Raw genomic sequence first — 27,736 nt, 5'->3', positions numbered from 1 at the left:
GTTTTTGTATTACGATCCCGAAATACGTGTTATGATTGTGTTAAGAAATACTTTTTGGCCGACGAGCAGCGTCAAGCGGTGGCGTTGTGCCACATTCTGCCACATTCTAACCGTATCATGCGGACGTGCGACACGTGCGTTCGACTCATTGTCAGTTCGACCGCATCACCGCATGTGCTTGTTGTGCTTTTGGGTTTTGGGCCTTCTGGCACATAATCGATATAACCTCCAAGAAGTGTCAATGTCAAGAGACCGAAGAGACGGCACAAAACAACGAAAAAAAGCCTACAATACCGAGTCGACTGATATCGAGCATCCTTTGTCTCGTTTTTCTCCGCTCAGCGCTCAGCGCATCGGACTTTCGTAAACAAACAAACGCAAGTTAGGTAAACGGCGTAAACGTAAACAGTAAACACACAGCCGGCACAGGCACAGCGCACGCGTAGGCGACAAGGCGACAGCAGGCGACAGGCGTAGGTCTCGCGTAGCCGGTTGCCGTGGTTGCCGCCAATCCCCCGGCGTTTTTTCCGTCTTTTTCGCTGCCAGCTACCAGCTGCCATTCACTAATCTCACTTTCGACTCTTTCGAGAGAATTGACACAAGTTTTCTTTTCTATCTTCTCGATCGTCGCGTCGTAACGATGTCGAAGTACAAGTGTTTGATGCCCGCTGGTATGTCTGATGACGACGATGACGATGACGATGACGACGATGTCTTCTTTCCTCAAGAGGAGGTACGGTTAATGCAGTCAATGCAGAGATACATATACAATTTTTGTTCAACTATAAACAGCCCCGTACCTTTCTCACCTCGTTCCCCTTACAGAAAGAGCCCGCCGAGAAAGCCCACACAGAGAGTTATACTCCAAGAAAGGACTCGACGAAAGAGGAGACGAAGGGCATCGATTTCGAGGTATACAATGAGGAACGTGTCTATGAAGATCGCCTTGTAAAAGCGTGTACAATGGGACATTTAGGAGTGATACAGGAATATTTCCAACGTAAGCGTCATTACGTCGCTGTTCTCATATCAATCAGATTCTTGATTCAACGTATTTTCCTCTCCTTTACGCAATTAGCGTAATCTTATACATTATTTAAACACTCGTGGATTGTGAAGTGATATCGACATCTTTTTCTCTCTCTCTCTCTCTCTTTCTCTCCCTCTCTTTGATGTTAAATACATATTACCAAATAGAGATTATTATATCAAATGTTTTTTATGTAGAACATGATGTAGAGCATGATGTCAATAAGTTCCTGCATACTGGATGGACTCTATTGTTATATGCGACTTCATCGGTGGAACCAGAAATAGTAGAGTATCTCTTGTTACACGGTGCAAACCCGAATAAGCATAAAGGTATGGATCGATGTTATTGTATTCATTCTTTTGAGTTTAGCATAAGATTTCTGTAATCACCGACGTGTACAGATGGATTCACACCTCTCATGGCACTGTGTAATTCCACGAAGGGAACGACAAAAAAATCTTTAAAATGCCTTGAACTTCTGATACAAGCAAAAGCTGATGCAAATGTTACAAATAAGCGAAGGTAAAATGTAAACGTAATACTATATAGATAAGAAATCTCTAGAAACTAATGTCTGATATTAAAATTATTATTACTATTACTGCCTTGGTTTAATAAGCATTAACATTCACACGTTTTGCAGGGAAACAGCTCTAATGTACGCATGTATGTCGCAGGACGCGGACGTCGTCATCGAGCTTGTAAAATACGTACAAAACATTGATGCAAGTGACAGCGATGGAAAAACTGTAAGTTTTTAGCGCCATTAGACACGTCCGAAGTTTTTCCTATATAAATTCTCGATTCGATTATAGGCATTGATCTATGCTGCTGCAGCTAATAAGCCTGATATTATCAGAATTCTTTTGGCCCATAATGCAAATACTTCACTGACAGACATATACAATTTATCTGCCAAGGATATCGCGGATACAAAAGGATTCACCGAGGTAATTTACATCTGTGCTTCATCATTAAACTTTTTATTTTAATTCTAAAATATTTGTCCCGCCGTTTAGGTATCCGCTCTATTGGACAAAGATGAAGAAGAAGTGATAACTTGTTGCAAGATATCCGAAGTGATAACTTGGAGAGATTTATTTCCAAATTTATATCCTAGAGAAAAGGAAGCTTTAGATTATGATATATCAGTGATGCTATGTGGAATGGGCTTGGAAAAATATGGGATTTTATTTCAAGGAATGGATATTAAAACTTTTTTGCAGTTGACAGAAGATGATCTTTGTCGCTTAGGAATTGATATTACTGTTCATAGAGAACAATTCCTAGGAAGTCTTGACAAATTTCACAGCAAAAAGTGGCGTATAGATAGTTTTGGCAATATTAAGAAAACGGATTCATATACGTATGTTTTATATTTCTTTATATTATTTTCATAGGATATTTGAGACAAAATGATTAATATCGATAATTATGTACATATACATGGTTGCAGAATTTACAACGGTGTGATATCATTAACAAATGCGAAAAAGCAGATTGGCGTGATAGCTTCTAGTTTCCAATATATCAAAAATAATTTGCTGAAAGCTGCGAGCGAAAATATCGTTTTGTCGCCTGTGAAAAGAACGGAATATGAAGAAGAACTGAGAAAAACGCAAAAAACTTTAAAACTCTTAAAGAATGAGATAATAAAAGTTAAAAAATTAGCTCAAGAGGTATTACAGAGCTAATATAAAATTTAAGTAATACACGTTTATCACTGTTCAATACTCATCATATTTACATTGCAGATCGATAAGGAAAATAATATCGGTGTACCAGCAACTTGGATTAATCCCAAGAGTAAATCTGGTTGGACTATAACAATAAGCATTACATTAATGGTAGGGCTATACTTATGCAAAAGAATGTATATTCAAAGATTATGGAATATGTATAACATTAGGATATCCTCGGTGCTTCGTTTTCCAACGAATTTATCATATTTTTTCGAATAAATTTAGATGTTGCATTGTTTCATAGAACAAATGAGCTTATAATATATATATATATATATATATATATATATATATATATATGATTACAACGTAAAATTTAACTCTTCTAGTTCGTATACATTTGGAAAAATATGTTTATATTAGAAATATACAATTTTTTATATTATATTTATATGCAATACACATTTTATTGACTTGAGTGTTCTCTCAAGTTAGCTAATTTCATCATCAGTGGAAAGAGAGGGTGAAACGATGGAAGATTTTGTTGACGGATTGTTAACTGATAACGTTCCAATGGTCCACTGCACAGCGCTAATCTGTCTCTTTCGTTCGGATGGCTGTCCATCCACTGAGATAATCGGCCTACAGACCATCCAGCGCTCTGTGTGATGCATATAAAATTTATAAAATTTTTTTAAAATTAAATGTAATCGTCTCTTTTCCAACTCTCTTCTAACTCTACGAAATAAATTTTTATTTAAGAAATCTATTTCACCTGATGCGGTGACGCTAATTCAGGCGGCGCGCCAGAAAACAGATGCAGGAGAATAAGGGACGGCGATACGCTACTCTCTCCCTGCCCTTCTAGAATTTTGTCTACCATTTCCTCAGGATTGAGGGGAAGTAAAGTTTTTAGCGCTCGCAAAGTTCTGTATTGCTGTTGCTCAAGCAGACCCATCTGGCCACCACGGCATAACGGCGTCACAGCTATTTCCATCTAAAACTTTCAATCTGTATCTCACATGCATCTACTGACTACTCGATACGTCTGTCTTTACGTAAAAGCGACATACCTGAGCGAAATCTACCAAAAGTTTCGCTTTTCCAAAATCAGTCAGAGGTCTCAGCAAGCAAGCATGACGCACAAATAACTCGATGCATCTCGACGCGACAGCTTTACAACTTCAATGATATTAACATTTTAATAATTTGTTACCGATGACCGACGGACAAAGAGAAACAAAAGTAGAGTGTAACTTACCTTTCAGCTACAACCACTTGATTTTTGTACGGTAGTAAAAATGTATTCACGGATCGTAAAATAAAGCCTTGTAATTCACGCATGTAAAGAGAACAACCGATTTCCTTTCCCAAAGGGCTGCTTGTGCTAATACGTAATCAAAATATCAATGTTATGCGATGAGATCAGATCGGTAGATAAAAATAAGAATAAAACGTGAGACTTATATAATAAGGACTTACTCTCTAAATTCGGGATCATCGTGCATTGTTAAAATAATACTTTCGATTGCATCGCTAATAGAAGTTAACAACGGCGCGAGCAAGTTCTTCGTTAATTCGTCTGTTTCCTTGAGCGCCGTGGTAATGACAACGCTCCCTTCGGAGGGTAAACCCCCCGCCAGATTAGCTATTACTCGATTTGTCTGGCTAGAAAGATAATGGAGAAGATTGCCGAGCGTGACGTTTGTCTGCTGACCAGTAGTCGGGGAATCGATTACTTGGCTGGCCTCGCCACCGGTCACCACACTTTGCTCGCATTTTAAGCAGAACAGTCTTATTGCTTTTCCCACATTACGTGACACCACGGTCGAGAGTCCATCGTCCACCAGTGATACGCTTAGTTCACTAGACGCGGAATATATTTCTGTTATAAATTTTCTTCAATGAATGAGACATATGTAGGAAACATGTCAGACTTACTTTGTAATCATACGTATGAGACTGTCAATCTCGTCGTGTGTCGGCAAACCTTCTCCAGAAAACATATTGTGAACTGGATCCAGAAGACGAGATACCGAGCGCGATAAATATGCATTTTCGAATGGTAATAAAACATTACGCCTATATATTAAAAATATATATTAATATAAAATTTCATATATGGTTATTTCAATTTATATGACATATACTTACTCGATACCATAAATCCCAATACTGTGAGATCTCTCTTTTAAGCGTTTACTCAAATCTAAAAATATTCTTAAAAATTTTGGATACTCTCCTTCTAGGGCTTGTTTTACAAATGACGATCCTGTAAGATCATTGAATTGATACTTTCTTTGAATTAAATTCGGTATTTAATATATATTTATAGTTTACCTTGAGCACGTTCAATCAAGACTTTTGCAAGAAGAGCGTTTACCTTGTCCCAAAATTTCTCGGACAAATCGTGAAACCCTTGCATATGGTGTTCCAATAATACTCTTTGCAGCAATTCAATCTGAATATAAAATAGCATTGTATGAAAATGGCTGAATTAAAATTTTATATTGAGTAAAATGCATATTGAGCAAAACGTTGTCAATTTACTTGCAGACAGTGCGTATATAAAGTATCTTGGAAAAGACGTTCGAGATTTTCCCAAATTCTCGTGCGTAAATTCCCGGACGATCCAGGCGACGGAATCGTAGCTCTGCCCGGCGCTCCGCGTTTCCCAAAGTCCTGATTCGTCACCAAAGATACATCTAACGATTCTGTGGAAATTCTTTCTATTTCAGCCAGGGTAGAGTCTATAGTTGTGTCTACGGCGCCGCCTATTATTCCCAAGTTTTGAAAGACCTGCACAGCCGTGCTCACCTGTCCATATATATACATTAGTGTAACTATTATAATTATAATGAAATAAAAGTTAATTATATTTCGTTTGTAGATTCAGATTAAAAACATTATTAGCTGTATATGACACCTTCGTTCTGTCCATCGTCTGTAAACCTTGCGTTAACGTATGAGTGGCTATTCTTTGTACCGTAGCTCTCTGAGTCTTTACAGCCTGCTGGTCATCTGCGATTACATCTAGGCCGTTAAGATCCGTGTCTGCCATTAATTGTTCTGTATATATATAAATTTCATAATGTAACATATTGGTACACGTAAGATTAAATGATGAAACGAAGAAAACAATAGAAAATTATATGTATACCAAGCTCGTGAAGACTATTAGCAGCTTTAACGATATCTGGCCCTTGAGTAATGCTACTCATTTGAGAATTTAAACGTTTCGACAAATGTTGCATCCTAGAGACTCTTCTTAAAAGATCGGAGGTTTCGTGAAGCCGTGCTAGTACAATCGTTTGCATTTCAATTCTATTAAATGGATCGATAATCTTGCCACGCAATCGCTCCACTGCCGACAAGAGGCTCTGAAACAAACATTATTATATTTCGTGTTGCTTTTTAAATTTAAATTGATATTGATATTAACGTTTCCTTGCTCACTTGTATATGAGACTGCATTATAAAAAGCACTCCTTCTAATTTCTCCACCCATGTTGCTTGAGATAGTAAATCTTCGTGATTCGCAAGTACTTGCCTTTGCAGCTCGGCATTCAGCACCTCGATAGCTATAGAAGCAGCGTTTACCGTTTCAGTATTTCAAAGCAATTTAAATAAAGCGCTATGTAAACTTTACCTTGTCCTAATTTGTTTAATTGTTGAGCCACCGACAACAATGGCTCAACAACATCTGTCTTTTTGAAATCAACATCCAACAGCTGTTTAAAGAACTCTGAAATTGATGTATATTTTGTTAGCTATACAATAGCAGATATTCATATAGAGATAAATTCTTATTTGACAGATACAAGTTTTCCAACTTACTATCGTTTTCAATATCTTCCCAACTTGATATTTCGCTCATTTTTCGATAAGTCCGTCAGAATCAAAACAGAGTGACACATGCACCGCACGCACGTGTATGCGGATGCGGAGTGTAGTATGTATGACACACATACAAAAAGGTTCTCATTGGCCACGTTTATTTTGCAACAGTTCAGTCATGCAGTGGACTAGGGACTCAATTGACCACTTCGTCAATTGATTGATTCAAAATAAAAGTATCTGATTGGCTGGTCCAGTGGAAAAACTCTAGGCATCGGAGGCTGTGAGTGGCTGTGGTCAATCGCAACGCGTGACGTCAAACGGGACGCTCCCCAATCCCCAAGAGCTGCACGTGGCCATTTTTTTACATTACTGATTACTTTAGGTTAGGTGCGTTGGTGCGTTTCGAAACGCGTCGAAAAGGAAACATTTTCATCTTCCAAGCCAAGCCTGTGTATTATCAGCATATTGTTACATATATTTACATGAAACATTTCTGATTTTGTGTATTAACGTTGAAATTAATCACATTTCCGTAATTAAAAATTTCCAGCCTCAAACATATTTGTTATTCATAAACATGATAAATAGTCTCTTTATTATAAATTCTTCGGGGTAAGTGTCAAAGCACGTAGGACAAAGTAAACTGCAAGTTTGACAGATTACTTGACAAATTGTGAATTAGCATTTCCCATGTGGAGTAAATATTTTCTGTCAATGCTGCTAAACTATTTTTATATTTGTTACGCGACATGTGTTATTCTATTTCGTTTTGTATGCACACAGAGATGTTTTCATGGAGAAACATTGGAAGAGTGCAGTCGCACGTTCGCTTTGTGACTATTTCTTTGATCAGCAGCGAAGAGTCTTGTCTCCGGAGGACACACCGCCGGTGATAGCTACTCCGCATCATTATCTTATTAGCATATATCGCTGTAATATGTTTTTTGTGGCAGTGTGCATGACAGAGGGTAATCTTAACTTGATAAGCAATGCCATTTATTATAAGATTTGTATATAGAGTATTAATATAAATATTCTTTGCTTTTTTCCAGTTCCACCATTATTCGTCATCGAATTCTTACACAGGGTAGTGGATACCTTTGAAGATTATTTCAGCGAATGCACAGAAACTATTATAAAAGAAAACTATGTGGTGGTATACGAATTGCTGGACGAGATGTTGGACAATGGTTTTCCTCTGGCGACAGAATCCAATATATTGAAGGAGTTGATCAAACCACCCAATATTTTACGCACTATAGCGAATACTGTTACAGGCAAATCCAAGTAAGTACATCTCAATCACAAGATGTACAAGCATTTATGTTAAACGTTTACATCAATACAAGATTATTTTATATTTTTTGTAAATTTATTTATATAGCGTTAGCGCAATCTTGCCAAGTGGACAACTATCTAATGTTCCTTGGAGACGAACTGGAGTAAAGTATACCAACAATGAAGCTTATTTTGATGTCGTCGAAGAAGTAGATGCGATTATTGATCGAACTGGAGCGACAGTGTTTGCAGAAATTCAGGGCTACGTATGTTCTATAGCGTCCCACATAAATATTAATTATATAACATATTAACATATAATTAATTTTTTAGGTTGACTGTTGTATAAAACTAAGCGGTATGCCAGATCTTACCCTTTCGTTTATGAATCCAAGACTGTTCGACGACGTGAGCTTCCATCCTTGCGTTCGATTCAAAAGATGGGAGGTATATACGCGAATAATGTAACGTTATATATTTGTGAAAATTAATTATTAAGTTTATATATATATATATATGTATGCCTTGTTTTAGTCGGAGAGGATACTTTCTTTTATTCCGCCCGATGGTAACTTTCGCCTCCTTTCGTATCACATAGGATCGCAAAGCATTGTGGCAATTCCTATATACGTAAGACATAATATTAGTCTAAAAGAACCAGGAGGTGGTAGGTTAGACATAACTGTTGGACCAAAACAAACTATTGGTAGAACAGTAAGTTATCTTTTTTTATGGATATATGTATGGATATGACATACATTAATTGTAAGTTATCATCATTACAATTATTATTACTAATTATTATTAATGTTATAATTATAGGTTGAAAATGTGACTTTAGAAATTCCAATGCCAAAGATAGTTTTGAATTGCACTTTAACTCCAAACCAAGGAAAATATTCGTTTGATCCCGTCAGCAAGATATTGCTATGGGATATTGGAAGAATCGACGTTTCAAAGCTGCCAAATCTAAGAGGATCGGTAGGATAATTATAAAGCTTGTAGAAAATTGTATATCTATAAATAATGATTGTGCATTACAAGATTTTATATTTCAGATTACAATACAAAATTCAACGGCTGTTACTGAATCAAATCCTGCCATTAATGTACGTATGATAATGCCACATTTTAATACAATAAATCTTAATAAATCTTTAATTCTTTATCAAATGAGATTGACACGTTGATACCTTGTTTTCAGGTGCATTTTACGATCAATCAATTAGCGGTATCCGGACTGAAGGTGAATCGGTTAGATATGTATGGCGAAAAGTATAAGCCATTCAAAGGTGTCAAATATATCACTAAAGCTGGCAAATTTCAAATAAGAATGTAAATATACTAAAATTATAAATTATTCTTTTTACGTTACAGTAGATTATGTGATATGTATTCTATTACATTGTTATATCAACAAATTAAACGTGGTGAATTTACATGACATTAAAAGTATAGCTTACAGCTTAGTTTGTTACTTAATTTACTATGTAAAAAAATAATGTATGTACATTAATACAGAATTATGTTGAATAAACCTTTAAACGATTTAAAGTAATTGAGAACCAAACATCTGTTCTATACCATATATGCTACGAGATCGTGATGTGAGGAAGGATAATTTAAACAGTTTCAATAATAATTCTGCTATAAGAAAATTAAACGTTGTCAAAGAAGAATAAAGCATACATAATACTAGGACCATATCGAAAATCCTTTATATTGACGGTTGACATAATAACTTTTTTGCCTCCAAATCTTCCCACGTTGGATGAGTGGCATATGTGTATAATCGCTCCATATTTGTAGCGTATATGGTGTGATTGCTAACAAGATTTTTATAAATCTATTTGGGAAAATAAAACCAGTTAAAATATATGATCTTGACATGTGAAACGTGATGAGCAGAGGAACAGACTTTTTTTTATTATTACCTTTAATGCATACTGCAAATCAGCCGTGCTTACTGGTTTTAACGGTAGACGAGTGGTTTGCGTGGAACAAGCGTATGAAAAAGCAGTAGCTTGTTCGGCTTGTTCAAAGCTTGATTTCGACGCAGGGATTTGGCCATAAGGTTCTATCACTTCTGTCGGTCTGTATTTAAAAATGGATCCAATATTAAACAAGTATATAACATCAAAATTAGCGCTTGCAACTTACCCGGACGTGAATGGATTTATGTACATGGAATTTCTTTTCCACGAGCTAGGTACTGGTTCTCCTATATTATAAATAAAAGAGCCCTCTCGAACAGCGTATCCTTTTCTACGTGTGAAAATTGCAGTAAGTATATTTTTCAAGAAAATTTGCGTTGCCGCTATAACAATATGCGCGGTATTCTCTTCAGCTCCGTCCATATTATTTTCCCATGCCGCGAGCATTAATCGAGCTAATACAAAAGTGCGATCTGGCAATACAAGTTCTTGGGCGCTAGAGCGATTAGCGCCTATAGGTTCGTCTCCGACCGGCGATGAGGCTTGACCCAATACCTCTACATACATGTCCGCTGGCTGTTATAAAGAAACAATATAAATGATAGTATTTTTATATATTATTGATGTTGCGATATTATAATATATAACACACATTTACAAACCTCAAAGTTTGATTTATCAGTCTTGTATTTGCGTTTCAGCCTTAGTCTTCTCTCTTTTGAAACTTTATCCCTATCTACCTTGGTTGGCGTAACGGCGGCTAATCCGCGAACTTTATTAAAGAGACACAGCAGGAACTCGTTATGCAAGTGAACTTGATCATCTGTCATGAGATTACGAGCCTCAGAATCAAATTCTTCTTTTGTAGTCTAAAACAATACGTGTATATGTATAATATGCGAAATATATATATATCTGACAAAGCTAATTGCAAAATTATACCTTCATTTGGAACCACAGCTTCATCTTCTCGAAATATCTATTAATCATAAAAATGAAATTATAAACCACAGTTTTATAGGTTAAGTGTGTCCTTCATATATTAACATTCCATGTATACACGTCTCGTTCTTTAAAATAGAAAAACTTACAATTTTGCGTTTTCGCCGAGTGATGCCACGAGAGTCTTCCTAGCCAAATTTAAATCCTTTGAACTAGTCATTTCTGCGATTTTTCTTTGATTTCTCGTCACTGCGTACAAGCGTTTTGAAGTCGAGAAATTAGGTTAGGATAGACTTAAGTTTGGTTATAAAATATAATTACAGAATCAAATCGGAATTATAGCCTGTTAGCAGTTTAAATAAATAAAAAACGCGTATAAAAAAACATGGGATTAAAAAATAGAAAATCATAAATAGTTGGTTTAGAAAAATTTAATTTTATTTTTAATGTAAAAATTATATACAAATTTTATAAATAATAGTTTTGCTAGAAATCTCTGCGCATTTGTCAATAGACTGTTTTCTTACAATAATATGCAAAAATATAATACAGAGAGCATATTGTTATAACTTAAACGTTACACAGAATCTTTATCAAATGTAAATAGGAAACTTATATTTACCATTATATAAAGTGAAAAAAGTTGTTAATATTTGTATATACCTACATATATCCAATAAATTTAATCCTTTACAATAGTTTTTCCTATACAATTACGATACTTTCAACTGTTTTAGAACTCTACTTAATTAATGTCTCTCTCTCTTTCTCTCTCTCTCTCTCTCTCTCTCTCTCTCTCTCTCTCTCTCTCTCTCTTCTGTATTGGGCAAAATTACTTTAAAGTTCGACGCATGTGAGATATCCTACTTCTAATTGCAATCATTTTTCGAGTATATACAATTTATCAAAGAAGCTACCATTTTCTTCCAAGCCAGTCTTCGGAATTCTTTTTTCTATTTTTACGACTTTTCTTCCTATGTCATCTGATTTCCTTGGATGGAGCTTTTGACCGAATGAGATCCCACGTTATCAATGAAGTATTCGATCTCGTACATAAATCCATGATAAGCAGACTGTTTCTTACATCGCGCATCGCTCCTAAACAGGTTCCTGTTGCCATGTTGTAGATGGGTGTGCCATTCTATAACAATAAAGCATTTAATAATCTCAGTGTTGATAAACTTCCATTGCTATTATAATATCTAATATTTAATATCTAATTGCTATTTATTAAACCGATAAGCACTTGCACTTGTAAAAAAAAAAAAAAAAAAAAAATCTGTATATCTAATAACGATTGTTGTAAAAAAAAAACATTTTCTACAAGTTTAGGATTCGTAACGCAAGCGTTCAAGAACTGCTGCATCAAGAAATCTTACAACGCGCTTATGACGCCAATCTTGGCTTCCTCCCATCTCATGACACTTTCCAAGTTTTGGAATCTTCTCGGCTCCTTCCATGCAAAGCATCTGACCAAGTACCAGTTCATTTTTATCGGTCTCATACCACATCTGCAAGAGTAATGATTGTGATGTGATTTATATATACGTAAATTTGAAAAATAACAAAATTCATATCTTCCTTTTCTCATTTGATAATAATAATCTATACCTGTGATTTAATTCTTAAACAAGGCATTAAAATAAGTTTCGAGCCTTTAGTCTTAATATCCTTTTCACTCTGGATACAGAGCGCGGTATTTGAAAGTCTGATTTGATACTGATCGGTATAATTCCTCTTCCTCGAATGCCAAGGTTGCATCGGTCTTTGATCAAGCTTGGCCCATTTATCCTTCAGTCGCCTTTCCGTATCATCTGGCAATGTTAATTCAGGATAAACCACCTTCAAGTACCAGCCGAATGTTTTGCACTTTAATCTCTGGCGCAACGCTAATCGTTCTGAGATATCGCCATAATCAATCGTTTTAGCGTTTTTCAGAAAGTAATCTTTGTATTCATCCATCCACACGTGCGCGACTCGCAAAGAATTCTTTAACATGGTGTCATGCGGGTCGTCCGAACCGTACGGCCGTCGTTTTCTAAATACATGACCTACTCGCGAACAGGGAATAAGCTCGATACTCCCGCCACACATCCATATCTAAAAGAAAAAGAAAAAAAAATTAATAACATTGTTTTGCGATACATATATGGCAAAATAAGTATAAAAGAAAATACAAAATATTTACTCGAAATGATATTTCAAGATTCTCTCCACCCCAAACGTCCATACCGACATCGTATTCTCCCATTTTTGTAAAATATTCTCTATCAATAGCGAACAATCCTCCGGCCATAGTCGGCGATCTGTTTATTAATAAAAAGTATTTATTTATACAAAAAGTCTGTGATTATATATATAAAAATTATAAATATATTTTCTTATAAAGAAATTACGTGATGTCTTACTTGATGGGCTTTACAAAATCGTCGTCATATTTTAATGTTCCAAGTGGTAACGTGTCCCATTTAAAATGGAGACCCCAATTAAAGCCACCTCTCACTAAGGGACTCCCAGTGTACTGAAACGTATCTGCATTTATAATATCGATCACGGGCATCGGTACGATATTTCTCGAGTAAGCGATCCTTGAGAGAAGTGGCTCTATCCACATTTCGTTTACTTCTATGTGACTGTCCAAAAAGATCAAAACTTTGCCGGTCGCTTTCCTAGCTCCAAACACCCGCGCTCTGATCAAACCTTCCCTTCTCTCGGTCTTGAACACGCGTATTCCGTCATTGAAATTGTTTTTAATATATACTTTTATCTTTTCGTGCAACGTATCGCTGTCGCTATAATCGTTGACCAAGATAATTTCATGCAGAAGCGTCGCTGGCGTTCTCTCGAGCACGGTATGCAAGGATCGCAACAGGGTCGTATAATGTTCGTTGTAAAAACAGATGATTATACTGGCATTTGGCAACGTGGTAGGATATTTTTGCGCTCCGCACAATTTGTGTCTCGTGTCCGGTATATTTCTTCGCACACCGAGATTGTCCGATATCAGAACGTTAAAGGCATAATTCTTATAACCCTCGTCTCTCTTTCGTTGATCCTCCAAATTTTTTACCATGCCCAATTCATCTAAACCTATTAAAATATTTTGTTCAGTTACTTTCTCAAGTTTGACAATTTAATTATGAGAGAGAGAGAGAGAGAGATCTGGAGTATTAAGACTGGTGATACCTTGATCCAAAGTGACTGCAGGTTTTACCGGTGCAGGCTGCAGTTGCCGAAAGAGCAGATCGTTGTTCCTGAGATTTTGATTGCCCTTGAAGTTGTAGGCTTCCTTACCAACCAAGATTTGCTTCTCATTGCGCGCAACGACAACATTGTCGCGTAGCATCATCTCCTTGTCGATCCTTTCGCCACGCGTGGAAACGCCAATCCCAGGCACCAATATCGTAGGACTGGCAGTGATAGCATTTTCCGACAGCCTTGAGTAAAGATACAAACTGAACGCCCATGTTAGAGAGGCTATCACTATTCCCGACAGGAACGATACGTATCGCGTTGATATCATCTGTCAGAGAAAATCAAGGGTCAAGGGACCAACTAGTGTTTTCTATTCTCAAAGAAATTGGCCGAGATTAAGATTTCTCGTCTGTACGACGACTGACGAGTATAACCGTACTCACCTCACGCTTATAACTCAACTGCGCGCTTGAAATATATTTAAATAATTTTCTTAGAACGCGCGCATCTCTCTAAAGGCAGGTAGTCAGGTAGCGATCTTTAATTGACCCTACTACTATTGACAGATTGACAGCCGGGCCGGGGCGCAAAGCGCAAGTACGTCGCCATCTTTACAATATTGATCACGTGGGGTTGGGCACGTGGGGGCGGCCGAGGACATTGACATAACAATACATAGACCATAGACCACGGAAGGTATTCAATAGTCATTATTCAACCTGAAATTTCAGCCTAGTTTAGCTTATAACATAATTCTAATTTTATTATTTATTATTATCCTGACGTTTCGTAACACAAATACATTAAGTTGTCTCGTAGACTAGTAAAGAGGGGAAGGGAGATTGCTTAGAAATAGCAATTCAAATTTAGACGCAACGACGCCATATTAATTTAATTGTCAACCGCGTCTACTAGAGGCACTTGTCTTGCTGTTCCCGTCACGGCCGTCAATAGTGTCAATTGTCAATGTCAATACATGCGGATTGCAGAGGCGATTGTCCGCTCCGTGCACAACGGATTCGACCAGCGACCTGTTTATTCTGGTTAATTGTGATAGTTTGCGACAAGAAAAACTGCCAGGGATCCCGACGACTTGCGTTAGCAATTTTATTTGTATTGACGTGGTTCAGCGTACTAACATTGCACTTTTGACTGACATCTCTATATCCCTTGGTAAGACACGTTTTTATCCGACTAATATATTCGTCATAATATCGGTATGCGATCTTCCATGTCATTAATCATCGAGCCGCGAGTAGACGCACACACAGCTTGCCCTATTATCGCTAATTATAACTTAAATGTACAACGCTGTGCACTGTGCCCTTAATGTACTTGGAAGCACCCAAAAGGAGTGTAAATGCTTTAAAACATACTTTAGACTTTAGACAGTATTAATCTAGTATTTACTTTGCGTACAAAAATGAAATAAACACTTATCCTTTGTTCTTAGTAAGACACAATCTTCATATTTGCTCTAAGATATCGTGCTATTATCTTTCTGATGTACGTACGCAGTATGATGCAACACAGCTCAGACAATATGACGTGGAAGTGATTTAAAATGTTCGTATTTATTGAAACAAGCCTTCCTGGGCAATGAGATATGAGACAGAAGCCGAAGGGCTCTGTCTATTGCAAAATTTAGGATTTTCCCTGCATATAGTAATAAAATAATATATGTAAAAGTTTCAAATATTTATGCATTAAAGAAAAGCTTTAGTGTCTTACATATTTAACATTTATAATCTTTCCTATATGCTCTTCTTCCTTGCCATTTCAAATCTGTCCCATTTTCTTCCTTACGTACTCGTACATTAGTACAGGCAACACGTAATACCTCATAGAGCGTCACAAAGCATGCAGAAAAAAAGAAAAAGAGTTAAAGATAAGGGAGTAACGAAAAAAAGAAAAAGAGTTAAAGATAAGCGAGTAACTCGTCGGGACTTGATGTATTCTATTTTAGTTTTATGAAATACTATCCTGTTTAATTATATATTATACGAATGTCAATATGTTAAGTAGAGTGAAAAGAATGTATGACTCATACATTAGGAATGATAAACTCTTGCGTGTGACTATCCCTGAAGCTATTTGTGATACAAACAACGTTCTCTTGCACTTTCATGCTTCATATGCGGAAATGTAAAATGTTATTTGCATGATTGTGAGTTTTTGCACGAGTACATGTTTCTGAACTATGTAAATACTTACAAACTTTTGTTTGAATTATATACTTAACAAATGATTTTGTTTTCCGTAATTAAATGCTGGACTAACCGACGTTTGTTTTAAATTCGATTAGATTAGATTAAGCGGTAAATTACTGTAAAAATACCTATACTAAATGTTTATTGAACGTATTAATTAAATATTCTTTTCGTCTGCTGAAATCCCTTTAATCCTTGATTAATTCCTAGTCAATGCGAGCCTGGTAAAAATTCTTCCGTTATCCCATCCTATCCGGAGTATCTTTGACGTTTGAGGTAACAGAGTACAATATGTATGGAAATTTAACTTGCAAAGAACGCATATATAAAATATTCCAGTCGCAATGAATGGAAAAACCACTTCGACTCATATTGATCCCGCGCGACTACTTATGTCATACGATCAATAGAGTGTAAAAATAAATATTATAAAGGAAAATTTTGGCGTGATATTGTTATAACAAGACTTTCTTATAACACAAGAGCAAGTAAAAATAAAATCTTAAAAATCTTGAAATGAGAAAGGAGCCAATAAACGGCAAATAAAAATAAAAGCAAATAAAAATAAAAATCTTCGAAGAAAAAAGAGTTAATATGTCTATATTTTATTACAGGTAATACTCGTAAAAAAATCAAAATGTCTCTTTATCCTACGCTAGAAGATATGAAAGTAGATCATATGATGAAGGTAAGCTCCACGAGGGATTCATAACATGTATATTGAGTGCAAAATTTACATTATATTTGCAGAATAATGTCTCTTGTTTTATTATTTACAGATAGATTTATATTCTATATAAATAATGAATTGTGTCAATTGAAATAACGTTGCAGGCTCAAATACAAGCCGAATCACAATATGTTGCTCCGATACCGATACAAGCCGATCTCACGGCTCCTTCGGCGCCGACTTACATCCCTTCTGCACCCGGTATGCTGTATCCGTCCTTAGGAGATTACATGGGTCTCGAGCTGAACGAAGAGACCATTGCGCAAAATATGCCTGAATATGCGCTCGCTACGCGTCAAAATGCGAATGATGTATGTCAACGTTATATCGAACGAATAATACAGCCTGATTTTTAATTATACCGTAAAAAAGATTATACCGTTAAATTCATCCCTACTGGTTTTATAGAAAAAGAAGCCTATTTGAAAAGATTTTAAATTATTGTAGTAAACGTGGGAATATATAGAAATTGACATTATGATTTTAGGTAGCTCTTACTTCGACAAACGTAACATGTAGCCCATTAGCAGGGATGATCGCTCCTTTGTCAGGACAATCCGTGGCTTTGCAGAAAGCTCATGTAACAAATGGTATCAGAGAGGTAATACGTGGTTGCTAAATCGATTTCGATCACGCCATTTTGTATCTAGCAAAATATTCTTAAAGTCCATGATTATATGCATATCTTTCGTGAAGAATTATAACTCTTTAATGCTATACTTAATCGGTTTTCTTTTTTTTTTTTTTATAGTTGATGCTTTGTAAAGACGGTGATGGAAAGGTTGGTGTTAGAGTACACTCGATAAACAATGGAGTCTTTGTTTGCCTTGTGAGTCAAAATTCTCCAGCGGCAATGGCCGGACTACGTTTCGGTGACCAAATTTTAAGCATCAATGACGTGTGCGTTGCTGGATATTCAATGGATCAAGTGCACAAACTCCTCCGTAATGCGGATGTCAATGGGATCAAAGTAATCGTGCGTGATAGGTCAGAGAATTCGCTATTTCTTTTCGTCTATAAAAACATTACGTTTACTACTGCTTAATTAAGGAACGGAATGTCGATTTTATCATTACAGACCACTCGAGCGTACTGTAACAATGCACAAGGATAGTATGGGGTACATCGGATTTCAATTTAAGAACGGAAAAATAATTGCTCTAGTGAAAGATTCGTCGGCCACGCGAAACGGACTTTTAACCGATCATCAAATACTCGAGATTAACGGAAAGGTTTGCATGACACAGCGTCCATATATTCTATTTAGTATTCAATAGAATAGATAATGAAATGAAATAGAATAAATAATAAATAATAAAATTATTAGATAAATCGATAAATTTTACAGAATGTAGTTGGGATGAAGGATAAAGATATTACAACGGAGATTGAAAAAGGTGGAGACATCATCACCGTAACGATAATTCCATCGTACATTTACGATCACATGATAAAAAAGTATGTATTTTGTTATGTAAAACGCAAATGTAATGCCTTGTTAGACATTCATATTATTTAAAAAATTTCCGTAGACTCGGTGACATAAAAAAAAGTTAAACTAATATAGAAGTAATAAATAAATGAAGTAATTTTTTGTTAATTGTATAAATTATATTACTAACGTAATGCTTCTTTCCTCACAGAATGTCCAGTAGCTTGTTGAAGAGTTTGATGGATCACTCCGCGCTGGATCTTTAAATGGAAATCAATTGCCAGTTTCATATATTGCCATACAGCCAACTGTGCCAATGGGCATGTGCATTACTCTCCGTAGCTTCATTACAAAAAAGTAACGAGTACGCTACATATCGTACACTGTATAAGCACATTTACAAGATGCCAATCATATTTCCATAGCAAGCGTATATGTGATACCCGTTTAAAAACAGCCTATATTACGTGTCATGTGTATTTCGACACTAATTGGCTAAAAATTACGAAAAGATATTTATCAGAGATTATTTTTTTATACAGATGCACGTCTAAACTTGCGAAAACTATGCAGATTTAAATATTCAACTCCAGACGCAAGGAGAAAGTTTCTAATTACATTTATTCTAATAGCGTGAACAATTATGCTTGCACTATAAAATGATACTATTACGTCCTCTATTGCACAAATTTTTTAAATCCACATCGTTATTTAAAGCAGAGTCATTAATAACATGTCGTTATTTTTACATTACTTTTTTCTAATTAATGAAAATCTTATCTTTTTTCATTTTTTAATTTGTTTGACTAAAATGACGAAAATTCATTGACTATAATTTCGAGCTATAATTGTCGTTTAAATTACAAATTTATAATATAAAATAACTTTTTTAAATTCGAATATAACATTTTTTTGCTTTATAAAACCTTGCACGTAACATATTTTCACTCTAACAAGCCACTTCTACGTATGTTAAAAAATATTGTGAAAAGTAGCGGTTATATTATAGTCACTAGGCAAACGTTAACTATTTTTTTATTACCTCTCAAGTATCTTCTATGATAAATTACCCATTTTATATTATATAATTTAGTATTATTTATTTGCGATATCCTGTCTATCATATATATTTGTCACGTCGGTAGAAATATGATAAAATATAAAAAACAATATTCAAGAAAAAATAATAAAATATGAGGTAATCTTCCCCACGTACTCTTCGATATTTTCTTTGTTAATGATATTTTAATCAAAGATAATTGATGTAGATCTTCAACATAAATCTTTTCTCGATTGTTTTAGAAAAGTAGATTGACGTTTTACTTTTTCAATCATAATTTGTAAAATATTTTATCAATGCAACTTCACTATCCTGTGAAACTATTGATTAATTCCTTTTCAATAATATAAATATTCAATGATAGAAAGATATTAGATTTAAATAGATGAATGTTCTTACATTAAAAAAAATAATAAAAGAGAACTAGGATAAGTTATTCAACAATAAATGGATATGCATTTCAAAAACATTTGAGAAGCAATTTACACTAGTGCCAATATTATTTTACATGTAAATATCATAGAAAGTATATTAGCTATGTATCGAATCGATTAAATAAATGATTTAAGAAAAAAAAAAGAAACGGATATTTTATAAACCTGAGAGTAACACGACATTTAACGTCAATAGTTATAACTTCGGCGTAAATCAGGCGTGTAAACGTAGTCTTATCTAAATCATTCCTTTTTAGCTTGTGCGCATCAAAATTATAAATACAATTATGTAGACATACGTATTTTCTTTTTATCTTTCCAGTTTTTTTTTTGTAATATATATAAATGTCAAAGTTATGGTGTAAAAAATGACAAATATTTTCTACAATATTGTAAATTATAAGTAGAATACGATAATGTATTTCACGAGTTGTACAATTACCGTATAAAAAAGATTCTTCTTTAATTACAATTTGTTAAGTTCAATATTGTTCATTTTTCGAGCTATCAAATGGATTTTCAGTCTGTTTCGAACATCTAGCTCGTATTATGCAACAGTAATACCAGCAGTTTGGAGATAATTTCTCAAGTGATTCGCGTTTGCTTCGGGTATCTGGCCCAACAATCCTGGCAAATGTCCTGGCGATAATCTTCCAAGGCCTTGCGCCAAATGCAAACGAATATCACCAATATCTGTCCAACATATAACAAAGTTTTATACATTAAATACAAGAATTCTTACTTGGATATGTTAACGCTGTTTTCTAGAAAAGTTTGATATGTCTAAAAGTATACTAATTGTTAAAAAAAGTAGGGTGACGCGTGGCTCCATACGAGAGCAATCAATTTGGGAGATTTATCGATCGTGATCCAATGTATGCCGATTTTAAGAGATTGATTGGAAAATTGAATGTTGTGAATAAATCAGTGTGAGAAGATCAATGGTAACTCATTTCGGGAATCCGTATTCTGTTTACTTTTAAATATTCAGAAAAGTCACAAGACAAATTAATTATAAAGGAATATTTACATACTTTGCAATGGATCTTTCCGAGGATTTCTTGCGCAGATGAGTTGACTGTAACCAACTTGGTAGCCGACTGCGTCATCGAGTTCCGGAAATGCATCGTCCTCCGGTAGCAAGCTTTGATCTTGCGGTAGTTCAAAGAACTCGACCAATGTAGCTAATAAGCGAGGATAATACGAATTGTATGGAGCTTCAAGCATTGCGGGACAATCAATCAGCAAGTTCGAAACTCCGACAGCCACCACTTTTCGCTCGACCTCGCCTGATATTTTTTGCAGGTCGGTTATGAACACGCGTTCCATCACCATTCCAAACATTCTAAATATAAAAAACATTTGTCGTAATTTCTTATACTTGTAAAAGATACGAAATGTCTTTATGTGTACTTATAATAAAACTTACTGCGGCTGTATTTGGTCGATAATCGCAATCAACCCCGACGATGAGTATCTAATAATGTAATATGCAAAAAATACTATTAGACCTTTCACAAACTTCGTTGTCTTCGATGTCGAAAGCCTTTGAAAGAAAAGCACGAAAATTTGTTTCATATACGGTTCCAAAATGTTCCTGCAATGTTATACTAACGTTATAATTGATATATTACTTGTCAAAAATATGAAATGCAAATAACAGGTATAAAAAAAAAAAACTAATAGAAAATGTTTCACGAGTATTCTTACGGTTCAAAGTGTTCAATAATGCTTTGTATTAGTAAAAATCCTTCATGATCATTCGCTTTCGATGCAATTAGCTTTTGGAATACTCCTAATAGCGCACTCGTCTTATCCTGCGCTACAATCTGATGCGAGCCGTGACTAATGAATGCTTGTAACAAACGAATCAAAGGATGGATATTGGCTTGACGTTCAAATAGTACAGGTGATAATAAGCACGGGAACAGAGCCATGTATGGCTCCGGTACATCTTGAGTGGGCCGTAGCTCCAAAAGCAATGCGAGAATTTGGAAAACATAAGGGATAAACTCTGGAAAAAAAAAGAACATAAATATGATATTGGCATGCAATTACAATGTGTAACATATGCGATTATAAATATAATAATTTACCTGGTATGTCCTGTTGCAAAATTCCTTGAAAGATGGGAAACAATGCTTGTTCAAAAGATGACGTTGCTTCGGGATTTGTTTTGCAAACAATTCTGGAAAAAAAATGCAAGTTTTATTTGGAAAAATGCAGATCATAAAATGTCAGATAAAAGTAAGAGAGAAAAAAATTATCAAAGCATTTTATTGCCTAAACAATACAGATAAAGTTATTGCACGTTAATGACAGGTGCTTACTTGATAGATAAACTTAAAGTTTCGAAGAGATAATGATTAAAGTTTGGTCGACTTGGATTCCGGGATACGATCATGAGTTTTTCGGTAAGTTTCGGAAGTAAATCGGCCAAGAAGGGCACCACAGCTTCTTGCAAAATAGCGAAACTCCTCATGATAGCTCTCATAACATATTCGTTCTCTTCGGAACCCGGAATGCTCATACATGCAAAAAGTCCTTTCAATAAATCCGCTGCTAATGGCGCTATATCGACCCCTTTGACTCTACAAAATTTTAAAATTTTCTGTGTTTAGTTATATAAATTAACAATTAGATATCACTTTTATCTCTTACATGGACAAATTATCGGCACCCCTCATTGCGAATATCTTTTCGATCGCGCAAGCAGCGTAACTGTGTACGACAATACTGCTCGCACTTAGATGTCTTATTAATTGCGGCAAACTTCTTATTACCATCTCATGAGGTAATATCGATCTGAATGTCATTACAAATTTTATTCCGTCCGCTTTAAGTACTGGGAACTCATTTACTGAAATTTGTTATTATCATATTGTAACTTTTTATTTATTACAGTAAATTGTACTATCAACTATATTCACGTGCAGTTAGATTTTGAATAAGAAACAAAATAGAATAAAATCAGCCCTAAGCGCTTGGCAATTAAAGCTCGATTAAATTAAATTATTACTCTTTCAGAACATATGCATTCAATATACCGTCTGGTTTTGCTAACTCAGGTTCGATATGTTGCGCAGCAAATTGCGGTATAGAGACAAGCTCGCTACTTTGAGTAACCCCGTGTCTCTGCGTTTGTGCTTTACTCGCGCTACTAGTAACGAGATAAATAGCAGCATCTTTACTGCGCCAATGTTTCGACGGATCGTCGGCATACTTGTTCAGCATCACCTAATTTTATGACGTTTAAAATGTAAATTAGTTGAACATCGCTATCAATATCTTCTCTATTATATTTACCTGTATATATGATCCAAAGATGTCCATAATCTTCCCTTCAAAGTATTTAGACAATACTTTGACCAAATCACATGCAGCACGCCTCCTGGTATCTACATCGCTGCCTTCGATATCTCGTCTGATATATTCCTCAGGATTATCGATGAACAACTCATTGTCCGTCGCTGCAAAATTTTAAGAATTTAATAGAATGCGAATATTCATCATATTTATATCGGTACAATTACCTCTAAATTCCATGTTAGGAATAATGACTTTTTCACAGATATTGCTAAGAGTTGTTGGATCTTCGAACAAATGTCTATATTGCGCCCGATCAGCTACCGTGGCTAAGAATTGCAATGCATTTGATACTAGCTGTAATAACACATCATTATGCAGGTGTGCTTTTGCATTTTTTTCCAAAACAATTTCTGACGGAACAATATTAAACTTTTACTCACAGCATCGTATTTGGAATTTTGTCCTGTAGATGTGAGTAAATTCCACACCGCTGTAACAAATAGGGGTAGGTAAGGCTGGAATTCCTCGTCATACTTTAGAGCATATAGGCCAACATTATCACATACTTGTGACTTTAATTGCTCTATTACACCTGCTTCTTCCTCGTCCTTTAAATAGATTTCGAATTAAAAGATTATTTCATTTCTATCCGTTTAAACATATTAATATATATTTTTTGGAAATATAACGTACCGTAGTTTGCAAGGAAGGAACATCAACGTGTAACAAAGTATGAAAGTTTCTCATCCACGCTTCCATATTATCTTCGAAGAATTCTGGTAGATCCTGTTAATAAAATAATATAATTTGTAGAAATAAATTCCCCTACTTATACTTTTTATAAATATATAAATATATATACACGTATACATATAAATACTTACTTGGAAGTTAAGAGAGTAGAAAACTTTACACAAAATAACTAGGGAATTATATATAACCTTCAAGGCTTCCATATTATTAGCATGTACTTGCGTTAAATTCATTGTAGCCTGCAAAATATCTTATTTAAAAATATCTATCTTTGAAAATACATGCATTTTTAATGCATGCAAGGCAACTTAATAAAATATAGATACTTACTAAAAACAGATCTGTTAAAGGCTTGGCAAACTTATCTAATACAAATTTTATTTCTGTCCATAGGCTCTCGCTTTTAAATTCGTATCTATATCTCTTAAATAAGGAATGCGCCGTGTGTAGGACTCCATTGATCACATGGAAATCGCCAGTGTTGAACTTGTCTACCATCTGATCAATCAATTCTGGCCACTTATTCGGAAAGTCATATTTTCCAATGATAGATACTGCATCGGACAACTGCTTTTGTATCGAATCTGGTGAATGTAACATCAGATTAACGATTAGTTTCTTGACGGCGTCTCTGTCTTGGGCATGTATACGATCCACTGAATCCTCCTCCTGAAATAACATTTTGCAATAGTAAACTAACATACGAGATATAAAGGCATTAAAATAAACAGATAAATATAAAACCAACCACTTTCCAATTGCGCTTAACATAATTCTTAAATGCAACTGCGCCGGCAATCCTAATCGTGATGTTAATCTCAGACTTGTCCACCAAATGAAGTAGTAGTAAAGGATAATTCTGATTGACTTCCACCGACTCCAGAAACTTCTCGGCTAAAATATAAATCGGATATTAACGTACGACAGGCGTACAACGTTTAAAATATCACAAAAATGATGAATTTGCAGGTTATACCAACCTGGACGTCTGACATTCACGTCTGGGCTGAGAGTGTGTTTCAGATATTCGCTCAACGTTACCAAATTGTCGTCGGTGAGCTCCATTTCGGCGATCAGGAAAACGATTCCTTTACTCAGTTAACCTTTCTTTCAGGAGATACAACGCGGCGGCATCAGCAAAGGTATCGAAAAGCTACGCCGCATATTATCGCATGTAACAAGTAACAACCGGCTTTCCGTTGGTCTGTTCAGTCTGTGTTGCGACAGGTCACACGAATTCCAATCAACGTTTCTTATTGGCTGTCGGCTGGCGCTCGTGGCGCTCAGCAGAATTGGCGGGAATGCGATAACGGCTGCTTTTCAATAGATAACATCGTGACTCGCGTGCGAGTGCCACGCGGCGTTTAGACTTTACCTACGCGTTGGCTACGTTTTATTCATTCTTATTGGGATTACTGCGGGGTATTTGTGAAAGGAAGGAGCGGTGTTAGTTTGCGCGGCGCGGTCCAATCGGATAATGTTTCTTGAAGCGAACGCTCTTGAATTTAGAAAATTATTACACTTGAATGATTCGAAGAAATATTATGTATTTATATATTTTTGTATTCAATTATACAATTAGCAGATTTCTTACAATTAATATTATGTATCAATATCATACATTGATATCAACTTATTAAATTATACTTAAAAACCACTCAACATTTAAAATAAAAAACGCGGTATTTATGAATTATGTGTATGTGTGTGTGTGTGTGTGTTATTTATATTTTTTAAAACTGTTGAAATCTCTTTTTATCGATATAAAGGTAGAAACAAATCATATCATATATATTAGAACACATTAGTTTTTTCCTTCGTCTTAGATTTGTTAAGAATAACGATTTTGCTTTGCTTTATTTTGTTCTGTATCTTGTTTAACGTGTCCTTCTCCAATCTGATCTTTTTCACTAGATTGTTGTTGTTTGATCTGCATAAAAAAACGTCATGTATTTAACACGTTCACGCGAATAAATTTTACACGAGTATCTTTAATTCTTATACTTGACGTCGGATATTATATTTATTGAGAGATCGTTGTCGTCCACGTTAGCTTCAATATAATTTAAGTCGCATTCTTCTATCATAGCCTCCAATTCTCGCTTTAAAATCGCAAGTTCTTCGCCAACCTTTCTGCATTCCTTGTCATGGCTCTCAATCTCCTTCATCAAAACGTGTCCGGACTTGAAAAATACAAAAAATTTTGCATTACTTATAACTTTTAACGAATAATCAGAGAGAAAGAGAGAGAGAGAGAGAAAAGAAGAGAAAATATTTATATTTATCGCGAACGCGCGAGCTGATTTGAATTTCGTAACAGTATAAATGTCAAAATTCATAAAAATCGCTAAAAATCGTACGTAATTCGTTATCCACTGAGAAAAGTCATTCGCGTAGCTTTCTATTCCTGACAAACAGTCATTCCTGAAATAATTAAGATATACGTGTTTAAAGTAATTTTCGCCGCGGAAAATTTTCATATATATTTTTCGATACCGTAAATTTTCTGTTTAATGATAAACTTCAAAATTTGACAATTAATATCTGACGATAATTGTCAAGTTGTACCATTGTTTGTGCGACATATTCGTTCTCGCACTTTGCAAATCCCTCAGCTCCTGCTTCTTCGAAACGTGGATCTTCGTGTTCTCCAATATATTTTCCTCGATATCGGATACTTGTTGCGACAGCTTGTCAAAATTCGTTTTGATGTTGCAGTTACTCTCGAGCAACTTTGACTTTTGATTCCTCCAGTACTGTATCTCTTTGTTAGACTTTTCGATCGATTTTCTTAACGTCATAAACTAAAATGTCGATCTTTCTTCAGCATTCATTACGCATAAAAATACATACATATATATTATACGAAAATATATATTATATATTATGTAATCTGTATATAATAATAATATATAAAATATAATGAAATGTGTGCGTGCGTGCGTGTGTGTGTTGGTTGTGTGAGGAGTATGACTACTTTGCAGCTTTCCATCGTGCATTTTATCTCGGTGATCGTAAACCGTTATTGTTACGATCTGCCGCAAATAGCTTTTCAATGATTCGAGTTACCGCTATCGATATCGTCGTTCATTGTTTCATGCGTGTCTGTGTTGTATGTATGTATGCCGTCTGTACGTGCGTTTCACCTGTTTGATGTAAGAATTAATCTCGGATCCCGGGTTTTCCACCTCCTCGGGATTCGTCTGGCTGTACGCGGATTTCTCCATCTCAAATATGTCTATTAAATCAAGAATATATTTCAAATGGCTACGCGGCCCGGCCGGACGCCGCGGCGGACAGTCGTTTGACAAAATTTCCTCGATATTTATAACGCACGTATATCGCTCGGTCTTGTACGAAACAAAACTCGTACGAGACAAAACGTTAAGTTAGCCGCCTGGCCGCCGTGTGCTCGAGGAAGAACGTTTTATTCGTTCTCACGCAAGGGAAATGACGTCTTAATGATCATTAATCACGTTTTGTGATATTCTAAGCAGCAGCGTTTATCCGAACGTAGACACACGGAGAGATGTCGATGTCGATGTCGATGAGAGGATCAGGCATATCGATCTTTTCAAAATTGACCAATAGTGGCGCAGGTGATTCGCGACTTCCGCGAGTCGCGAGGCATGGAGTGAATCAATTTTTAACGCGAGTTGACCCTCGCATTTGCCATAAAATAATGCAATTAGGAGACATATCGATCGATATAAAATTCGCGACAACGTCTTGCAAAATCTAAAAGTAATATATGTCTATTTTTTCTTATATTTTACACAGAAAGAACAGATAAAAAACAAAATGTATTACGAGTTGGCCGATACATTCAGATGCATTATTTGGGCTCAAGTTATACACGAGCGCAAGGGATTAGCCATGCAACGGAGGTGATCATTTCTGATGT

General features: G+C 35.5%; 8 protein-coding genes across 10 annotated transcripts; 3 read left to right on the top strand and 5 right to left on the bottom strand.

The window, feature by feature from the left end:
• The first annotated feature begins 597 nt into the window (after nucleotides 1-597).
• Nucleotides 598-3,345, top strand: LOC139816521 (uncharacterized). 2 transcript variants are annotated; one of them, XM_071784106.1, is made up of 10 exons: nucleotides 598-733; nucleotides 826-1,000; nucleotides 1,228-1,362; nucleotides 1,435-1,555; nucleotides 1,677-1,782; nucleotides 1,849-1,983; nucleotides 2,053-2,399; nucleotides 2,490-2,712; nucleotides 2,788-2,880; nucleotides 3,207-3,345. In XM_071784106.1, the coding sequence occupies exons 1-10, from the start codon at nucleotides 641-643 to the stop codon at nucleotides 3,240-3,242; spliced, it is 1,464 nt and encodes a 487-aa protein (XP_071640207.1). In that variant the 5' UTR covers nucleotides 598-640; the 3' UTR covers nucleotides 3,243-3,345. The 2 variants fall into 2 exon arrangements, with proteins under 2 accessions (XP_071640207.1, XP_071640206.1); XM_071784105.1 differs by lacking the exon at nucleotides 3,207-3,345 and having other exon boundaries at nucleotides 2,788-3,074.
• Nucleotides 2,391-6,699, bottom strand: Fws (four way stop). The gene is made up of 14 exons (XM_071784095.1): nucleotides 6,553-6,699; nucleotides 6,365-6,460; nucleotides 6,172-6,296; nucleotides 5,876-6,095; nucleotides 5,642-5,784; nucleotides 5,266-5,532; nucleotides 5,056-5,176; nucleotides 4,870-4,987; nucleotides 4,657-4,797; nucleotides 4,198-4,581; nucleotides 3,977-4,102; nucleotides 3,789-3,897; nucleotides 3,491-3,712; nucleotides 2,391-3,376 (listed from the first exon to the last, which is right to left on the bottom strand). Exons 1-14 carry the CDS (start codon nucleotides 6,590-6,592, stop codon nucleotides 3,182-3,184), a joined length of 2,307 nt encoding a protein of 768 aa, XP_071640196.1. The 5' UTR covers nucleotides 6,593-6,699; the 3' UTR covers nucleotides 2,391-3,181.
• A 234-nt stretch (nucleotides 6,700-6,933) lies between these two features.
• Carmine (AP-3 complex subunit carmine) lies at nucleotides 6,934-9,285 on the top strand. Its single transcript, XM_071784113.1, has 9 exons — nucleotides 6,934-7,167; nucleotides 7,339-7,523; nucleotides 7,608-7,842; nucleotides 7,940-8,099; nucleotides 8,167-8,280; nucleotides 8,368-8,547; nucleotides 8,656-8,814; nucleotides 8,892-8,942; nucleotides 9,038-9,285. Exons 1-9 carry the CDS (start codon nucleotides 7,133-7,135, stop codon nucleotides 9,170-9,172), a joined length of 1,254 nt encoding a protein of 417 aa, XP_071640214.1. The 5' UTR covers nucleotides 6,934-7,132; the 3' UTR covers nucleotides 9,173-9,285.
• LOC139816530 (transcriptional adapter 1) lies at nucleotides 8,843-11,018 on the bottom strand. Its single transcript, XM_071784119.1, has 6 exons — nucleotides 10,859-11,018; nucleotides 10,710-10,746; nucleotides 10,430-10,636; nucleotides 9,994-10,343; nucleotides 9,768-9,927; nucleotides 8,843-9,679 (listed from the first exon to the last, which is right to left on the bottom strand). Exons 1-6 carry the CDS (start codon nucleotides 10,927-10,929, stop codon nucleotides 9,551-9,553), a joined length of 954 nt encoding a protein of 317 aa, XP_071640220.1. The 5' UTR covers nucleotides 10,930-11,018; the 3' UTR covers nucleotides 8,843-9,550.
• Nucleotides 11,019-11,125: 107 nt separating this feature from the next.
• On the bottom strand, nucleotides 11,126-14,553 carry Pgant35a (polypeptide N-acetylgalactosaminyltransferase 35A). The gene is made up of 7 exons (XM_071784099.1): nucleotides 14,348-14,553; nucleotides 13,896-14,232; nucleotides 13,118-13,799; nucleotides 12,898-13,015; nucleotides 12,321-12,809; nucleotides 12,089-12,220; nucleotides 11,126-11,850 (listed from the first exon to the last, which is right to left on the bottom strand). The coding sequence occupies exons 2-7, from the start codon at nucleotides 14,230-14,232 to the stop codon at nucleotides 11,689-11,691; spliced, it is 1,920 nt and encodes a 639-aa protein (XP_071640200.1). The 5' UTR covers nucleotides 14,348-14,553; the 3' UTR covers nucleotides 11,126-11,688.
• A 274-nt stretch (nucleotides 14,554-14,827) lies between these two features.
• Nucleotides 14,828-18,951, top strand: LOC139816531 (syntenin-1). Of its 2 annotated transcripts, none has more exons than XM_071784121.1 (8): nucleotides 14,828-15,077; nucleotides 16,729-16,802; nucleotides 16,949-17,155; nucleotides 17,332-17,445; nucleotides 17,596-17,831; nucleotides 17,923-18,076; nucleotides 18,193-18,302; nucleotides 18,488-18,951. In XM_071784121.1, the coding sequence occupies exons 2-8, from the start codon at nucleotides 16,752-16,754 to the stop codon at nucleotides 18,540-18,542; spliced, it is 927 nt and encodes a 308-aa protein (XP_071640222.1). In that variant the 5' UTR covers nucleotides 14,828-15,077; nucleotides 16,729-16,751; the 3' UTR covers nucleotides 18,543-18,951. The 2 variants fall into 2 exon arrangements, with proteins under 2 accessions (XP_071640222.1, XP_071640221.1); XM_071784120.1 differs by having other exon boundaries at nucleotides 14,866-15,001.
• An 818-nt stretch (nucleotides 18,952-19,769) lies between these two features.
• On the bottom strand, nucleotides 19,770-25,021 carry Cse1 (chromosome segregation 1). The gene is made up of 16 exons (XM_071784091.1): nucleotides 24,813-25,021; nucleotides 24,581-24,726; nucleotides 24,163-24,501; nucleotides 23,964-24,071; nucleotides 23,773-23,865; nucleotides 23,520-23,687; nucleotides 23,304-23,433; nucleotides 23,077-23,240; nucleotides 22,818-23,007; nucleotides 22,432-22,630; nucleotides 22,101-22,361; nucleotides 21,867-21,958; nucleotides 21,481-21,784; nucleotides 21,200-21,367; nucleotides 20,805-21,115; nucleotides 19,770-20,463 (listed from the first exon to the last, which is right to left on the bottom strand). Exons 1-16 carry the CDS (start codon nucleotides 24,895-24,897, stop codon nucleotides 20,318-20,320), a joined length of 2,904 nt encoding a protein of 967 aa, XP_071640192.1. The 5' UTR covers nucleotides 24,898-25,021; the 3' UTR covers nucleotides 19,770-20,317.
• Nucleotides 25,022-25,479: 458 nt separating this feature from the next.
• LOC139815543 (uncharacterized) lies at nucleotides 25,480-27,718 on the bottom strand. Its single transcript, XM_071782522.1, has 5 exons — nucleotides 26,979-27,718; nucleotides 26,401-26,636; nucleotides 26,193-26,256; nucleotides 25,837-26,015; nucleotides 25,480-25,762 (listed from the first exon to the last, which is right to left on the bottom strand). Exons 1-5 carry the CDS (start codon nucleotides 27,057-27,059, stop codon nucleotides 25,627-25,629), a joined length of 696 nt encoding a protein of 231 aa, XP_071638623.1. The 5' UTR covers nucleotides 27,060-27,718; the 3' UTR covers nucleotides 25,480-25,626.
• Between the last annotated feature and the right edge of the window lie 18 nt (nucleotides 27,719-27,736).

This window comes from Temnothorax longispinosus, chromosome 7 (assembly GCF_030848805.1).
Source record: "Temnothorax longispinosus isolate EJ_2023e chromosome 7, Tlon_JGU_v1, whole genome shotgun sequence".
NCBI classification, from domain to species: Eukaryota; Metazoa; Arthropoda; class Insecta; order Hymenoptera; family Formicidae; genus Temnothorax; species Temnothorax longispinosus.
Note: the sequence above shows the minus strand (reverse complement) of the source record. Positions and strands in the feature narration are given on the sequence as shown.

Coding starts and splice junctions, on each gene's coding strand:
- LOC139816521 (XM_071784105.1), top strand. CDS start 641: ATGTCGAAGTACAAGTGTTTGATGCCCGCTGGTATGTCTGATGACGAC. Junction 1,001..1,227: donor GATACAGGAATATTTCCAAC/GTAAGCGTCATT, acceptor TTTTTTATGTAG/AACATGATGTAGAGCATGAT. Junction 1,556..1,676: donor AATGTTACAAATAAGCGAAG/GTAAAATGTAAA, acceptor CACGTTTTGCAG/GGAAACAGCTCTAATGTACG.
- LOC139815543 (XM_071782522.1), bottom strand. CDS start 27,059: ATGGAGAAATCCGCGTACAGCCAGACGAATCCCGAGGAGGTGGAAAAC. Junction 26,257..26,400: donor AATATGTCGCACAAACAATG/GTACAACTTGAC, acceptor TAATTATTTCAG/GAATGACTGTTTGTCAGGAA. Junction 25,763..25,836: donor AATATAATATCCGACGTCAA/GTATAAGAATTA, acceptor TTTTTTATGCAG/ATCAAACAACAACAATCTAG.
- Cse1 (XM_071784091.1), bottom strand. CDS start 24,897: ATGGAGCTCACCGACGACAATTTGGTAACGTTGAGCGAATATCTGAAA. Junction 23,688..23,772: donor TTCCTTCCTTGCAAACTACG/GTACGTTATATT, acceptor ATCTATTTAAAG/GACGAGGAAGAAGCAGGTGT. Junction 22,362..22,431: donor GGTGCCGATAATTTGTCCAT/GTAAGAGATAAA, acceptor AAAATTTTGTAG/AGTCAAAGGGGTCGATATAG.
- LOC139816531 (XM_071784121.1), top strand. CDS start 16,752: ATGTCTCTTTATCCTACGCTAGAAGATATGAAAGTAGATCATATGATG. Junction 16,803..16,948: donor AAGTAGATCATATGATGAAG/GTAAGCTCCACG, acceptor ATAACGTTGCAG/GCTCAAATACAAGCCGAATC. Junction 18,303..18,487: donor TACGATCACATGATAAAAAA/GTATGTATTTTG, acceptor CTTTCCTCACAG/AATGTCCAGTAGCTTGTTGA.
- LOC139816530 (XM_071784119.1), bottom strand. CDS start 10,929: ATGACTAGTTCAAAGGATTTAAATTTGGCTAGGAAGACTCTCGTGGCA. Junction 10,344..10,429: donor CTGATAAATCAAACTTTGAG/GTTTGTAAATGT, acceptor TCTTTATAACAG/CCAGCGGACATGTATGTAGA. Junction 9,680..9,767: donor ATTTGCAGTATGCATTAAAG/GTAATAATAAAA, acceptor TTTCCCAAATAG/ATTTATAAAAATCTTGTTAG.
- Carmine (XM_071784113.1), top strand. CDS start 7,133: ATGATAAATAGTCTCTTTATTATAAATTCTTCGGG. Junction 8,100..8,166: donor TTGCAGAAATTCAGGGCTAC/GTATGTTCTATA, acceptor TTAATTTTTTAG/GTTGACTGTTGTATAAAACT. Junction 8,943..9,037: donor AATCAAATCCTGCCATTAAT/GTACGTATGATA, acceptor CCTTGTTTTCAG/GTGCATTTTACGATCAATCA.
- Fws (XM_071784095.1), bottom strand. CDS start 6,592: ATGAGCGAAATATCAAGTTGGGAAGATATTGAAAACGATA. Junction 6,461..6,552: donor GGAAGATATTGAAAACGATA/GTAAGTTGGAAA, acceptor CATCAATTTCAG/AGTTCTTTAAACAGCTGTTG. Junction 4,798..4,869: donor ATTGGGATTTATGGTATCGA/GTAAGTATATGT, acceptor TTTAATATATAG/GCGTAATGTTTTATTACCAT.
- Pgant35a (XM_071784099.1), bottom strand. CDS start 14,232: ATGATATCAACGCGATACGTATCGTTCCTGTCGGGAATAGTGATAGCC. Junction 13,800..13,895: donor TGCAGTCACTTTGGATCAAG/GTATCACCAGTC, acceptor ATATTTTAATAG/GTTTAGATGAATTGGGCATG. Junction 11,851..12,088: donor ATTGGCGTCATAAGCGCGTT/GTAAGATTTCTT, acceptor TTATTGTTATAG/AATGGCACACCCATCTACAA.